Here is a 14,884-nt window from a genome sequence, read left to right as displayed (position 1 = left end):
TTGAAAGTAAATCACTATATGAGTGGGTGCTTTTTAAATTAAAGAAAAGAAGTAGCATATACTTTATAAAAGGATGAATCATTGCACTAAGTTTAAATCAAAACTAAATAATAAATAGCCCAGCAGCCTGATTATTTTAAAGGAATGAAAGGTGATTCATACTGCTGATATCCAGCAGAATAAAGACACATAATTAAAAAGTACAAAATAAATAGGAGTTCATTACTGAAGGTGAAAGCGACAAGTTTCTTAAATAAATGTATTCATGATTCCACTCCAGAGATAAATGCAGCAGCACACATGACTTTAACAACTTGTATACACTTGATGTATAGTGCGGTTGGGGGCATCGTTGGGGGAATTTGATTTTTAAATTTGATCTTGTGTTAATGTTGTTCTAATGTTTACATGAGAAGTTAGTAGTTACAAGAGATTATATCTCTCCACCTAGTCCTTGGTCTTCCCCAAGGTCTCCTTCCAGCTTGACGTGCCTGGAACACCTCCCTAGGGAGGCGCCAAGGACGCATCCTTACCAGATGCCCAAACCACCTCAACTGGCTCCTTTCAACAAAGGAGCAGCGGCTCTACTCCGAGTTTCTCACGGATGGCCGAACTTCTTACAATATCTGTAAGGGAGACTCCAGCCACCCTTCTGAGAAAACCCATTTCAGCCGCTTGTACCTGCAACCTCGTTCTTTGGGTCATGACCATAGGTAAGGGTAGGAATGAAGATTGACCTGTAGATTTACCACACCACTAAAGCGACTGCAATACCGCCCCTGCTGCTCTGATTCTCCGGCCAAACTCACACTCCATCGTCCCCTCACTCGTGGACAAGACCCCGAGGTACTTTAACTCCTTCAGTTGGGGTAAGGACTCATTCCCTACCCGGAGTAAGCAATCCAGTTATTTGATGTATTGATATAAAATGCTGATCAGCATTTTGATTAAAACAAATAATCAACATTAATACATTTGATTATTGACAAAAGTCAGAAACATAAAATAGACAATAATGGGTGGTAAATAATTTAGGACTAGATATACATGAATGAACACACATGTATTTCTACTCTGTTATTCTCATCCCCTGTGTAAAACAATACATATGGTGAAAATGTTTACTATTTTGCGTCTTTTTACTGAAAGAACACAACGGAAGATTGTGGCTAATGGGTACAAAAACACTTTATTATCGTTAATAAAAATGATACAGGTCATTCTCTTACAGTATGTACAAAGACTTACATGGTTTGATGTGTATGATTGGTGCATTCTTTCATTATTAGTCCCTGTGCAGAACTTCTGAACAATAGATTCATTTTTATTCCCCCATATTTTGGCTATTCAAGCTATATTTAATGCCAGGGAAGCTGAATTTTAAAAAGTATCTTGAAAGGATTTGAAGTAGACCGTTTCAACTGGAGCCTGGCTTTATGCAGTGACTGGTCTGGGTCCGCTGGGCTCGCTAACAGAGCCTCCGTGCTTGCGTCCGGAATATTCTCCGATAAATGAACCATCCTCATTGAATTCTCCTCCACCGTCGGCGTAGTCAACCAGGCTGTCTCTGCTGACACTGTCCCCCAACGCCTCATTCAGGGAACACAAGCTACTACCCTTCAGTGGCTTCTCTTCGCTGTCACTGCCATCAACAACAACAGAGAAGGATGGTCAGGGTCAGTGGTGCAGTGCATATGTTTAGAAGCAACACTCAGAGGCTGACACGTGAGCGCACATACACAATAGCACATGTATCACACATACACAGAAACACAAGAACACAGAGCCTGTACAATACATATATACTGTTAAATGCTAGGCTGCACTAACATACGTACACACACAGGCTCTAAGTCACAAAGTAAATTCTTGGGGTTTCAATACATCACTATGGATGATAGGCAGGGGTGGATGCAGCGGCTGCTCAGCAGGAAAGGGAGCACAAGGGAGGCAGGGAGGGCTTGCTGCAATCACTTCACTAATTGCTAATTGCCAAGGCTTCAAGACCAAAGGCAATTTCAAATCTCTTTAGAACCAGGGATGGAAATTGCCAGAGTGCAGTGAGAAAGAAGAAGAGTGGGCGGTGTGTGTATGTGTGTGTGTGTGTGTGTGTGTGTTTGGGGTGAGGTGGGGGCTGAGATCAAGAAAGGGAGCGAAGGGGTGGGGCATATGCAATCCCAGACAAACAGCCTGTCATTCCTGGTATTCCCGAGGGGCCCACACGCGGGCCGAGGAGATTAGATGCCAATTTAAGGCCGGGCAACCGGCCAACTTGCAGGTGTCTCACTAAAAGACGCAGGGTCACCTCAAAACACTGTGGATATTTTTCCTCCCTGTTCTCTTTTTCTAATTCCCTAGACCATCCATGTTTGGCAACACTTCTCTCTCTCGTCTTTGGTTTAGTATTCATAACACAGAGCGTCTGCGTTCTGAGACTACTCTCAGGTGCCTGGTATATGATAGCGCCATTTGAGGCGTCCTATAGTTGACACCTGTGTCAAATACAAGCTCGACATTTGGAACAGCCCTTTCGTGCAGAGACGTGGTTCAAGCTAAGTTTACAAATCGGGTATCCTTCACAGGGATTTTTTAATAACCAATCTTATCTATCCTATTTCATAAGGCCGTTTACCATGCAAGCCACATAAGGTCCGCATTTCAGCTCTTATCAAACCTTCTTTCCCTGCCGACTCTAGAGCGCTGAAGATAAGTGGTTGTTATCTAAGACCAGTGGAATGTCATAGCTGCCGCAGCCCGCCCACAGTGCCTTTGAATACGTTGATAAAATTGGGGCCAAGGGCTTTGGAGCCCCAGTTCTCATTCAGGACCCTGGTCGGTATTCAGCTCAGTCTTGGCTTTCCTTAAAAAGGCTTTCCTTAAGCCTCACAAACAGGTGTGAGATGGAGCCACATCACCTGGCAGAAGGTAATTAAATTTGTCTCGCCATTGACCCATGCTGACTTGGTCTGGAAACAGAACAGAAATGTCAGATGAATGGGATTTTTTTTTCCTTCCCCTCTTTTTATTTCTTTTAGTTTAAAGGTGGAGGAAAGCTCTCTCCACAGCTACTGCCATTTCCCTAATTGCACATGAACATGGCGGGAAGCGCTAAGATAAGATAAAAGAAGACAATACAGAACAAAATACTGATACACTAGCTGTGGAAAAAATCACACTGTTGGTAGCCTACAACAGCCATGACACCTGCTGTTCTTGCAATGGACAGAGGGGCAAGGTAGCAAAGGCATGTCTCCAAAGAGACATCGTCTGAAGCATAATTACCACTTGTCAGCTCCCCAGACACGTGGCAGTGGGTGGTCTATTGCTGTCAGATATTCAAAGGGCACAAGAGAGCTCTGAATCCAGCTCTAAAGCCAGGAAAACAACATCATAGTTGGGCTAAGGGCACTCTGGGGGGACAATAGTTAGAACAGCCTCATGAAACCAACCATGAGAGGCATCCTAAACAGGTAGTTGCATCAACTCACAAACTTATATTAGCTTAGCTTCTTCTTCCTCAGGAGCTCTTATGTGAACTTGGTATCAGAGCAAAAATAAATAATATTTTGTGTATTCATTTGGACAGTAAAATTGCGTGCTTTCCATCAGTTTTAAACGTCAGAGAAAACAACATTTTGAAAGCGCCCTTAGTATTTGCACAGCAATCATTAAGTCACTGGTATTGATCAACGGCCCTGTGGGACAATAAAAACACACTTATGAAATCTATAAACAGGGCCGTAGACAATGCATTATTTCCTGTGCAACGCAATTATAATCTTGGCAAGAATCACAGGAATGCAACTGGCAGCAACCACACAGTTGTGAGTAATCACGCTCTTAATAATGTGATGACGAGCAGAATCAAAGTGGACAGAAGAGGCTATTTTGGGTGATTTGTGTTGTGTGTGTGCACAGACAGACACGCCATTGTCACACAGTTGCTGCAGTGCTGTCAAGAAAAATAGGATTCAGCCATTTTCCCTAAACTGTCACCGTAGCAGCTAAACAATGCAAACAATGGAAATTCAACAGCTATTATAAAGTAGAACGGCTGTCTGCTTCAGGCTTAAAGACTCGGTTTTCTCACCCATTTGCCATGCTTAGTTAATGCCTGTTTACTTATACATTGGAGTTGCTTAAAACATAACCTTAATAGGTTCAGGAGGCAGCTGATATAAGAGCTTAAATAATGAATAGCAGTACAGCTGTTGTCTAAGAAATGTTTTGCAAAGTGAGGTCTCACTACCACCAATCTTTTAGCTCCTTCATACTACTCACTTGAAGTAAAGCCCCTGAAACTGCTGTATTTAAGTACAAGTTTCCTGTTTAGGTGCGAGCTCCAGCCCAGACCACCAGAAACATAATGCAGACAATAGGGTTAGTAAGTACTTAACTTACTAGTAACTAAACGTACATGTCAAAGTTCACCTTTTATCAATTTTGTCAACGTATCGTCTGAAATGACGGAATAGACAACTTTTTTGTAATTATATTACAGAACTAGATTATTAAGTGTGGGCGACACGGTGAAGTGGTGGTTAGCACTGTCGCCTCACAGCGAGAGGGGGGCCTTCTGTTTGGAGTTTGCATGTTCTCTGTGTCTGCGTAGGTTTTCTCCGAGTTCTTCTGCTTCCTCCCACAGTCCAAAGACATGCATGTGTTAGGTCAATTGATGACTCTAAATTGCCCATAGGTGTGAATGTGAGTGTGAATAGTTGTCTGTCTCTGTTCATCTCTATGTGCCCTGCGATAGACTGGTACTGTCCAGGGTGTACCCCGCTTTATGCCCGATGTCAGCTGGGATCGGCGCCAGCCCCCCCACGACCCCGATGGGGACAAGTGGTTGAAAATGGATGGATTATTAAGTATTCGAAACATCAGACATTCAACATTAAATATGATCTCAAAATGCAAGCAGCTAGAAAAAATGATTCTGACCACATCCAAGGGCCTGACAGGGAGATATAAATAAATATGTTAATTTGGCTTTAACGGTAGTATTTCATGTTTTACTTTCATTCATATATATATATATATATGAATGAAAGTAAATATATATATATAATATATATATATATATATATATATATATATATATAGAGAGAGAGAGAGAGAGAGAGAGAGAGAGAGAGAGAGAGAGAGAGAGAGAGAGAGAGAGAGAGAGATGTATAGATAGACGCACACACAGTAACAGACAAAATAAGCTACTGATGCCTACAGGAGCAAGCTTACTCACACACTCAGATGAGAATCTGACAACAATATAAAAGCACATAATTCCAACTAAAGGAGAGCAAAGAACATGTTTTTGTTACCCACTGCTCTTAACTACACCATGTGATTACCTAGCCCATTAAATGACGTGAGCAATGGCTTCTTGGCTGATCCTGGTAAAGCTCATGAATGCATGGTTTGCTTTTGGAATGGGAGAGAAAAGCATTACTGTAACAAATGACAACTGGGTTTCCAGATGGAAAATATTTAACATATGGTTGTTAGATTAATATTGCTACTACAGAATTCCCTTCAACTACATATAAAAAAAAAAAGTAATTTCCTCAGTACACTTTGGCACTGCAGCGCTCTGCAGAGCAGGAGAACAGCCCACCTGTATTCACAGAAGGTGTCATCATTCATTCCGTGTGACTCTGTGTCAGGGTGGAGGTCCTCCTTCTCTTTCACTGCAGGGGGAGTGGACAGACATTTCAATGTTAGAGCAGTACTCTCCCTATAGACCGTATTACATATTACTTGTGCTATTGGGAAAACTAAATCATTTGTAATGCTTCAAATTCAAATAACTATAAGGGATTGTGTCTTTAATGGTTTCCAAAGGAAAATAACTCAAACAGCATCTGTCTTTCATTAGTTTTAATCAACATCAGTGGTTTTATGTCAGCTCATTTCTGCAAACGAGAGCGACAACAAACTCAACACTAATGCTTGGTAGATATACAAGAATAAATTATCTGAAATTTTACATCACTTGAGTGTATATACAAGGTGAAATTCAAATGTTAGAACCGAAAAGCTTTTGAGAAGAACTAAATATGACTGAGTAAACATTATATCAAGTCTGTACACTGAAAGCCTCTCTTCTGTTTGTCTGCCTAAAGTGCTACACAGCAGTTCTTTGTGCAAATATGCTTTAAAAAATACCAGTTGCTTTCAAGAGAGACAAAAGAGGGGTTTCATGAAAAGAGCTGGATGGGCAAAGAGAGAATCCAAAGGAGCTGATAAAATATTCAGTGCTTCATGTCAAAAGCTACTGCAGGCAAAGAGGTTGAGTGGTGGGGAGAAGATGGGAAAGCCGGTTGAGAGGAGAGAAACTGAGTGGGGAGACACTGTGCAGGTAGAAACCATTGTGAGACTGAATTTGGCTCTGATACAAGGCACAGCAACAAGAGCCAGGAGGTCTGCACAGGTGAGGGGGTGGGGAGGTGTGGAGCAAAGCCAGCTGGTTCCCACTCCTCTGGCTTGACAAGGTTTGTAATCAGAGGTACCGAGCAGAATTATCAGGGCCAAACAAATTATTTCACAATGCAGAAAAGCAAGCTATGGTAGCCGCATGCATCTTGTGGACAGTTCATTTTGGGCTTAGGATATTGGGCTTGGCAGGGATAACATGCATAGTTGTCAGACATGCATGTATAATGCATTTCCAAGCGGGTTGGAGGTCAGGGTTCAAGCCTGTTGCACATTGTCATTATTTCAGGAGGTGAACCAAAATGATATCAAAAGTCAAATCAAAGCATCAACCCGCAAAACTGGTTATGTTTAAAGATTCTAGAGAAAATTAAACTGCTTATAACCAAGTCAGACTGATATCTCCTACATGTACTGCACATTTCCTGAGTTGAATTTTGGTTCACTTTCTGAAACATGGACAACAGAGGGACCCAACCCTGGTCAAAGTCTAACTGACCTTTTTCCATGGAGAAAATGTCTCGTCGCTGGGTCGGCGGCGGCGTACCTGCATACTTGCCACCTTTGTTTCTCCGTACAAAGCAGGCCATGAGCGCAACAAGGGTGAGGAGTGCCACAGCACACATGGTCCCAATGAACCAGCCCTGGGTGGAAAAGTCAGTCTGCTGACCCTCAGCACCTGTGAACAAAAGAGAGACAAAGCTGAGGATATACACGCTGGTCTATTAGAGTATGACAGTCCCCTCAAGCGCTCCTCATACAACTTTATCTTTGAAGGAAAACAGAAGAACTTGATGGATTCTAGTTTGAGAGGATGTTCTCACATCGTATTTGACTCACATTCCCTTCAGCTATAACACTCTATCTCTTCTGAGTGAATATCAGATAGAAAGAAAAACAAATGATGCAAGAAAAATAAATAAACTCACACATTCACCACAGTCGATATCAATTTGTCAAGGATTTGCTTGTACGCTTATGGCAGGTTAGAACTCAACTCAATAAACTCTATTGACTGCGACGCCTTTCTCTCCTCTCACCTTTGACTCGAGTCTGGATAACGTCTTCGAAAATGCTAGCGTTATCAAGCAGCCTCTTGGCCATGAGGCGCACAGTGTACACTGTCCCAGGTTTGAGCCCATCAATTATGTGGAAACTTTGAGAAGCATTTACAGCCTCTGAAATCCGCCAGTTACCATCACCTGCACAGCCAAGCACAAGAAGTGCACAAGCAGCAAGTCTGTATTAGCATTCATGCAATGGAAAATGAAGAGTGAGCTATTGCCACGTAATAAATAGTAGAAATTTATTTTTTGTATAAAATATAACTTTAAATACAAGTTGAGGCAATCATGGAAATGATGGAAGCAAGCTTAAAATATATTTTTAGATGTTTGCATTAAACCAGTTGAACCTACACATGATGCCACCTAAAATTCCTATCAATGTTTAGCAAGGCGGGGACAGGAAAAGCAGCTTACGGTTATTCATATAAGCCACATAAAGCTCTGAGTCCTGCTGCTCTTCTCTGGCAGTCCAGCTGATTTTGGCAAAGGTGTCACTCACATAAGAGCTTATGTTCAACAGGGCTGGAACTGATAAAGAGAGAAGAAAGAGGAGGAAAGGAAAACACAACCAGGCAGAGGAAAAAAGGAGAAAGAAGGCAGGAAAAGAGGATTAGCAGAGGCAAATAGGTTCCCCTGCAGCTTGAGAACAGTTCAGCTGGCAGAAACTCTTCAAGATGACAGTTCAAAAGGCAGTGCTGGGCCCAAGACTTAATTGAGTGGAGCTGGATTTTGGCTCATAAAGGGTAGATATAGAGATCGTGGGCGGGAATGACATCTAGTCTTCACTCTCTCTTAAGCAAAGCTGCATTTCCTGACTCCTCCCCCACCATGAGTGAATATCAGAATAGACTGGAATGGCTCCATGTCTGCAATCATATTGTTAGTTGAAAGTTGAAGGAACATCAAGATGAGATCACAGGGGATATCATTGGCTGTACATGCGTGAGTGTGCGCTATACCTAAAGGAGGATGAATAGAAGTGGCTGGGAGAGAGCTGGGAAAGAAGAGAGAGCAGTTGTGGCCTGAAATGAAAGAGAAGCCTCAGATGTTAGATTCCTGCTGCAGTGCTTCCGGATCTAATACTCGACATTGTGCAACAAGCGAGCTCTATAGACTACATGAAGGCAGGAGTGTTAGATTAACTGGGAAACCTAGATGAATAGAAGTAACTACGCAAGTACAGTGCAACTGCAACTAAACTGCAACGCATCTGCAGTAGGAGTTGGGCCGACATATTACAACAAAAGAGAAGTTCCTTGTTCCTAAACTATACCTGTACAGCTATGAAGGACAAACCTTTACTGAGGCTAAGACCAGCTACTTGCTACAAAAACACACCTACAAAATTGTGTATTTCTACCACTACTTCTATGTTAGCTAGCTGCAGCGGTAGCTGCAGGCAGTGATACATACTGCTCTGAACAGGGGCCACAGCTGGAGTCAGGGACAAATCTTCAGAGGGATAAAAAGAAAATGAAATACAGCAGAAGATTACAAATATATGGAAAGCCAGCTTTAAGGTTTATAGACCAGGCACAAACACGAACACATGTGCGCAGACACACACAAACACACACACACACACACACACACACACACACACACACACACACACACACACACACACACACACACACACACACACACACACACACACACACACACACACACACACAGATATGTGGGTGGTGCATCCTCAAAAATAAAACCACACGCAGGTGGATGCCTGCATGAGAAAATCTGTTTGTTCATGGTGTGGTAGTGACTGATGGAGAGGTGCTCTACCAGAGGGCACAATGGAGACAAAATATCACCATAGACTTTGTCCTCCCATTTACCAGTACTTACTAATTATAAGCAGGAATTGAGTATGTAGTGTGTATTGAATAACAAATGCAGTGTATTCAATAGATGTCAGTTGCCTGATTGTTGCCACCACTCAAAACTGACATTATTATTCCAAATATTGGGGGTGGGAGTCCAAATTCCTGTCAGTTTCAAAATCAAAATCACAGTTTAACTGATGCCCGTGACACACACAAATAATTGAAAACAGATTTGTTCTTTTGGTGGAAATTGTGCTACAAAAGAAAAGTTGCAAATATTGATTGTAGTAGCTTGAAGTCATATTTTTTTGCATACTGACTGCCAAATGTACGATTCAATAAATCTGTAGTGTATTATATCGGATATGCACTGTACTTAAACATAAGATGACAAGTAAACACTTTTTGGATCTGAATAATCTGAATTTGATAAGTGCATATTGAATGACCGTTATTGGTTTTGGATTATGTTGTGGGATGTCTTTCACTATGTTGGAATTTTTCTGATGAACTGTCGCTAATTATCCACACAGCTGTACACCAACACAGACTATTCCGCACTGACTGCTGAATCCTGTAGTGACCGCTTCAAAAATGAAGCCGGCCATTAATAATGTTTCCATGACTAAACGTTTCCAAATTTTAATTTCAAACCATTAGCAACTACGTCAGAGATAACAACTTGGGTCAAATGCTGTGCCAGGGAGCAAATAATTGAATCCCCAGAGAAGCTGGTTATTTTTATGTGACTTGAGAGGTATATGCTCCACTGTGCTTTTTGTCATGTTTGCACTCTGCTTTATGTCTGCTTCTTTGTTATCTCATGAGACCTGATGGAGAAAAATAGATATTTTTCTCTGTCTGTCACAGTCTTCTGCTATGGTTAGTGGCTGTTCTCCCATTGTTCCCCCTGCCATTCTTTCTCACAGATGCTTCACCCCATCCCTCTGTGTTTTTTTTCCTCTCTCTTACTTTAGCCACTCTCTAAGCCTTTTAAACGTTGACACGTGGACACCCATCTGCTAATACCTCCATGGCTGCATTTTTGTTCTGGTATGTCAGTCTGTTTGTCCAGATAATTTTAAGCTACCATTTATCCCAACAAATGCCGAAAAGCATTAAAAGCTCATACAGTCACAAAGGTGAAATCTAAGGAGCACTTCACAGGGCACACTTACCCACATGCATTCATTTCTCTTACTGTCACTTCATTACTCTCCATCAACGACTCTAAATTCATAGTGCCCCTGCTCCATGCTATTGGCATCCATAAATCTGCCCTGCTGCATTGTGACTAACCTGCCCCGAGGACAGCGCTCCAAAACAGAACCATTTTATCTCCCCGCCGAGCTCCTACTCAACCATATTTACAAACAATGCTTCTAATGGCTCTCAGGCTGGACATCTATACAAGATGCAGTACCTCTCAAAGGAAACATAAAAGCCAGAGAGGAATGAATAACTTTTATCAAAAAAAATTAGAGATAATGGAAACATATTTTCCTCATGCATTCATATTTTTCGCCAAGTAATGGAAGGAGGAGTTTTCCAAGAACTTTTAACTGTTCTAGCAATACATTTCCTCTATTTATCAAGTACTAAGAGAGCTGAAATAAAAACCTGCCAAGTGCAGCTTAATTTAATAGTGACACTTACTGTCAGTCGACTAGCCCGATTGGCTGTTAATTCAGCGATAAATTAAGTGTTAACAAAGAGCTAAACCAAAACAGACAGACATGACTTTGCTTTATGTAAGATACAAATTGAAGCCATTGGTCATAAAAACATATGCTGAAAGCAACACACACATCAAAATACACAATTATAATTATAATATTAATACAATTTAGACCAGGTTTGTCTTAAAAAGCCTGTGCCATTAGAATTACTTAAATAGATGCTATTATTACTATTGCTATATGCTATTACAACATCAAATTTGACACATATTAGCTTTAATCAATTCATGTTATAACATGGATTTTCATGTAGTGTCTCAAAGTGGACAGTGTGGCTGATGGTGTTTTGTTCTCTGAGCTTATAAGCTCATTAATTCGCTCAGTGAGACCGAGCCTGTGGGAGAAACGGATGACACCCTTAACAACAACCTGATGAATACTCAAGGTCATTACAGGGCAGAACATCAGCATGATTTATCAACTCCATTTGAGTGCTGAAGAGATCATGTAGAGCCACTGTTAACTGAACTTTAAGTCCATGTTTAATTTATAAAGATGCCACGACGCCTTATTATGAAGCTGTATGCACTGAGAGACAATTTTTCTTGAATTATCAGAGAGAACAGTGGAAGTTTTGCAGTACTGTTCTCTATGAGCTCTATCAGCTGTTAAAACTTGTTCGAACCTCTGACATTCACTTTCTAGACTTAAGAATTCCTGTGTTCACTTCTTCATCCTCCATCCTCCTAGACAGCTGGACAAACAACCTAGATCTGAATGCTCTCAAAAACTCTGGAGATGGCAGTAGACTTTAGGAAAAGTCCACCAACACTGCTGCCCATCACCATACTGAACCACGCTGCGTCCGCTGCTTAATCCTTCAGGTTTCTGGGATCCACTATCTCTCAAGATCTGAAGTTGACTTCCAACATCCAGACCATCAGGAAAAAGGCCCAGAAGAGGATGTACTGCCTGTGCCAACTCAGGAAGTTCAACCTGTTTCAAAAGCTGCTGATACAAATCAACAGTGCAATAAGTTTCTGTTCGGCCATCTTTGTGCGGTTTGGATAAGCCACCAAACAGGACAGTGCAACGGACAGTGAGGAATGCAGAAAGAATCATCAGTACCAGCCTGCCCACCATCCATGACTTATACTCCTCCAGAGTCAGGACACAGGCAGGAAGCATCACTGGACCCTTCACAGACCAAACAGAACCTGTTCCAACGTCTTCCCTCTAGTATGCACTACAGAACACTGTACACACAAAATTAAACACACAGAAATAGTTTCTGCTGAAGTCTGTAACTTTCAGTATTTTGTTTTGCTGAAATTGTCACTATCTCCTGACAGCACTATGAGACGGACAATCTGTGAAAAAGTCATGGACATCGAAACTGCTGCTTGGCTTCTGAAAGATTCCACCGCACAACGACGCAGTGTCAATGCTGCTCATGAGCTCCAATGAAACTGTTAAGCTCCGTGGTGCGGATAAAATATTAATCAAGATTCTCTTACTGAATAGCGAATTTCTTGCATAAAGACTTTTCGAAAACAAATTTTAGTGTACTAGCTGTAAAACGTTGATCAAACCAAGCTAAAAGTAAGCCCTGCCTAACAGCTGACCGGTCTACTGTCCCCAAAGTTACAGACTTCAGCTTTAATACCAGTGCATAGTGTCGGGAACAATCCCTGTGCAATAAACCTGTAAATCCAAGCATCCACTTTTCGAGTTAACTACATATTATTATAGCGGTAAATAAATACATTCTGTATACAAAGTACCTGTCAAAACATTTACTGTATATGTATATGTAAATGCTGCCAAATCAACCTGCCTCATGTATATAAGCAGCCTACAGTATTATATTTATCACTCTATATTGTATTCCAGCACAATTTACACTCTGCACCATTGCACTATTGTATTTATGTGTATGTACACACTTTTATTAAACTTAAATTGATCTGTACATGGCAGGCAAATGTTAATGTCGATCTTTGTTCTGCTTTCTGTCTTTGTCTTAGATAGCTTAGTCTATCTCTGTCTATATGTACATTGACAGAAACAACAAACTGGAGTAAGTGTAATACTCGACCATTAAAGCTGACTCTGATTCATAGGGCTATTTTTTGTTTGTTGTTGAAAGCCCTGTAAGTGTGAAAGTAAATCCCGCATGTGCTGTCTTGATTCAACTACAACAACTGTTCGTGTTGACTTTGTTTTTAATGGTGTCAGAGATAATGTCCTTAAAATCATAAACATGAGACTGACATCTTTTGTGCTGCCATTAGGCTGTTGTTCTAAGGAACCGTGAACAATAAAAGTTGTCATTAGTTAGAAACCCAAACCTCCCTCTTAAAAGCTAGGAAAGGGGGGAGGACATTTTACATCTTGACAGCAATTACATTTTTTTTTGTATTTATGCCGTTGAGGAAGAAACATTTCTTTTGTTGTAACACTGGAAAGTTGCCTTTATCCCCTGCCCTGTCTTCTATGTTTTCAAGCCTCCTTTAGGTGTAGTCTTCAAAATGTGTGGAATAGTAATTTTCACGGCTATGCAGATGACACACGATTCATGAACATGACCATTTCAGTGGTGGCTGTGGCTCAGAAGATAGAGTGGGACTTCCTTTAATCACAAGGTTGGTAGTTCTATCTTCCTATCGACATGGCGCAGTGTTCTTGAGCAAGACACTGAACCCCAAGCTGTTCCTGATGGGTAGGTCATTAGGCTGTTGTGCCAGTATCTTACATGACAGCTCCCCCACCATCTGTGTATGAATGTGTGAATGAGGAGCTAATTGTCAAGCGTAAGGTAGAAAGACTATATATAAATGTCCAAGTCCAAAAGTAGTGCATTTTAAACCAAATTAACAAAATGCCATAATCTTACTCTCACGTTGTGTTTCTGCAATCAAAAACTAGATGAATAAAATCTACGGCTAAAAAAACACCAACAACCTCGAGGCTAAAGAGATACCTCCAAGAATCTTACATCTCTGGTTCCCCAGATTGAATCAGAAGTAGTACTTCCCTGTGTCTTGGAATCCAACTAAGCTTTAAAATCGCACAACAGCAGAGAGACCATAGTTTATGTATAAGCCAACATCTCGGGCACTGTGAGAAATACTGCAGGGATACTCTCTAAGCTAGCAAGACGCCACAAAGCCAATTCAAGCATTCATCTCAAGCACACTATTTTAACTTTTCCCTGGTCTTCTTTAAAAGGGTATTTAGAGGAGAAAAAATATTCACAATTCTGCTGCTAGACTTCAAAACAAAACTATAAAGAGGAAGTACAGCACTCTAGTTTTAGATGGGCTATGCTGGCTCCTTGTATCTTTCAGAAATTGTCTAAAAGAAAGTCCTTGAGATTTTATATAAAGATTTAAATGGTTCAGTATACCGGCCTAAACTGTAGACTTTCTGCTGAACCTTCTGATATGCAAACTGTGGAAAAGCATTCACAGGGATATTAGGGAGGTAATCTTACAGAGCATTTAAAAAAGTATGAAACATAATTTAGCTATTTCAGTTAGTTCCCATCTCTATTACTGTAGTATCATATCTAATAACTAATCCTGGTGTTATTGTGCGTATTCCATTGTTCCATTAATTACTTTGTGCTTGTTTTTGTGCTATTTTCTTCCTTCTATCCTCTTTGTCTCTTAATATTGTAAAGCACTTTATTTGTGTGAAGGGCACAATTGAAATTGCTTTTTATCATTGTGAAAACCTAAAGAAGCAGGTTATTTTCACAGACTTGACAAACTGTCCTCCAGAGCCACAGAAGACATTATACATCTTTTTCCAAAGGCTTATTAGTACCATGACTAAACAGTTTTTTTCATTGATGATATAGTACAATATATCATTGCTA

The 14,884-nt window shown here is 40.9% G+C and overlaps 1 protein-coding gene across 4 annotated transcripts in view; it reads right to left on the bottom strand.

Annotated features, from left to right (window-relative positions):
• Positions 1 to 1,170: 1,170 nt before the first annotated feature.
• chl1a (cell adhesion molecule L1-like a) overlaps positions 1,171 to 14,884 on the bottom strand; it is a 50,090-nt gene continuing 36,376 nt past the window's right edge. For 3 of the 4 annotated variants that reach the window (XM_083920036.1, XM_083920034.1, XM_083920037.1), the window contains exons 24-26: positions 6,929 to 7,108; positions 5,612 to 5,684; positions 1,171 to 1,642 (exon numbers count right to left, since the gene is read on the bottom strand). In XM_083920036.1, coding sequence (XP_083776162.1) covers positions 1,435 to 1,642; positions 5,612 to 5,684; positions 6,929 to 7,108 — 461 coding nt within the window. In that variant the 3' untranslated portion in view covers positions 1,171 to 1,434. The remainder of the gene's footprint in view (positions 1,643 to 5,611; positions 5,685 to 6,928; positions 7,109 to 14,884) is intronic. The other variant, XM_083920035.1, reaches the window with a different exon arrangement.

Source organism: Echiichthys vipera (genome assembly GCF_963691815.1).
Source record: "Echiichthys vipera genome assembly, chromosome: 9".
In the NCBI taxonomy this organism is placed as follows: Eukaryota; Metazoa; Chordata; class Actinopteri; order Perciformes; family Trachinidae; genus Echiichthys; species Echiichthys vipera.
The sequence above is the reverse complement of the archived record's forward strand: the minus strand, read 5'-3'. Positions and strand labels throughout refer to the sequence as shown.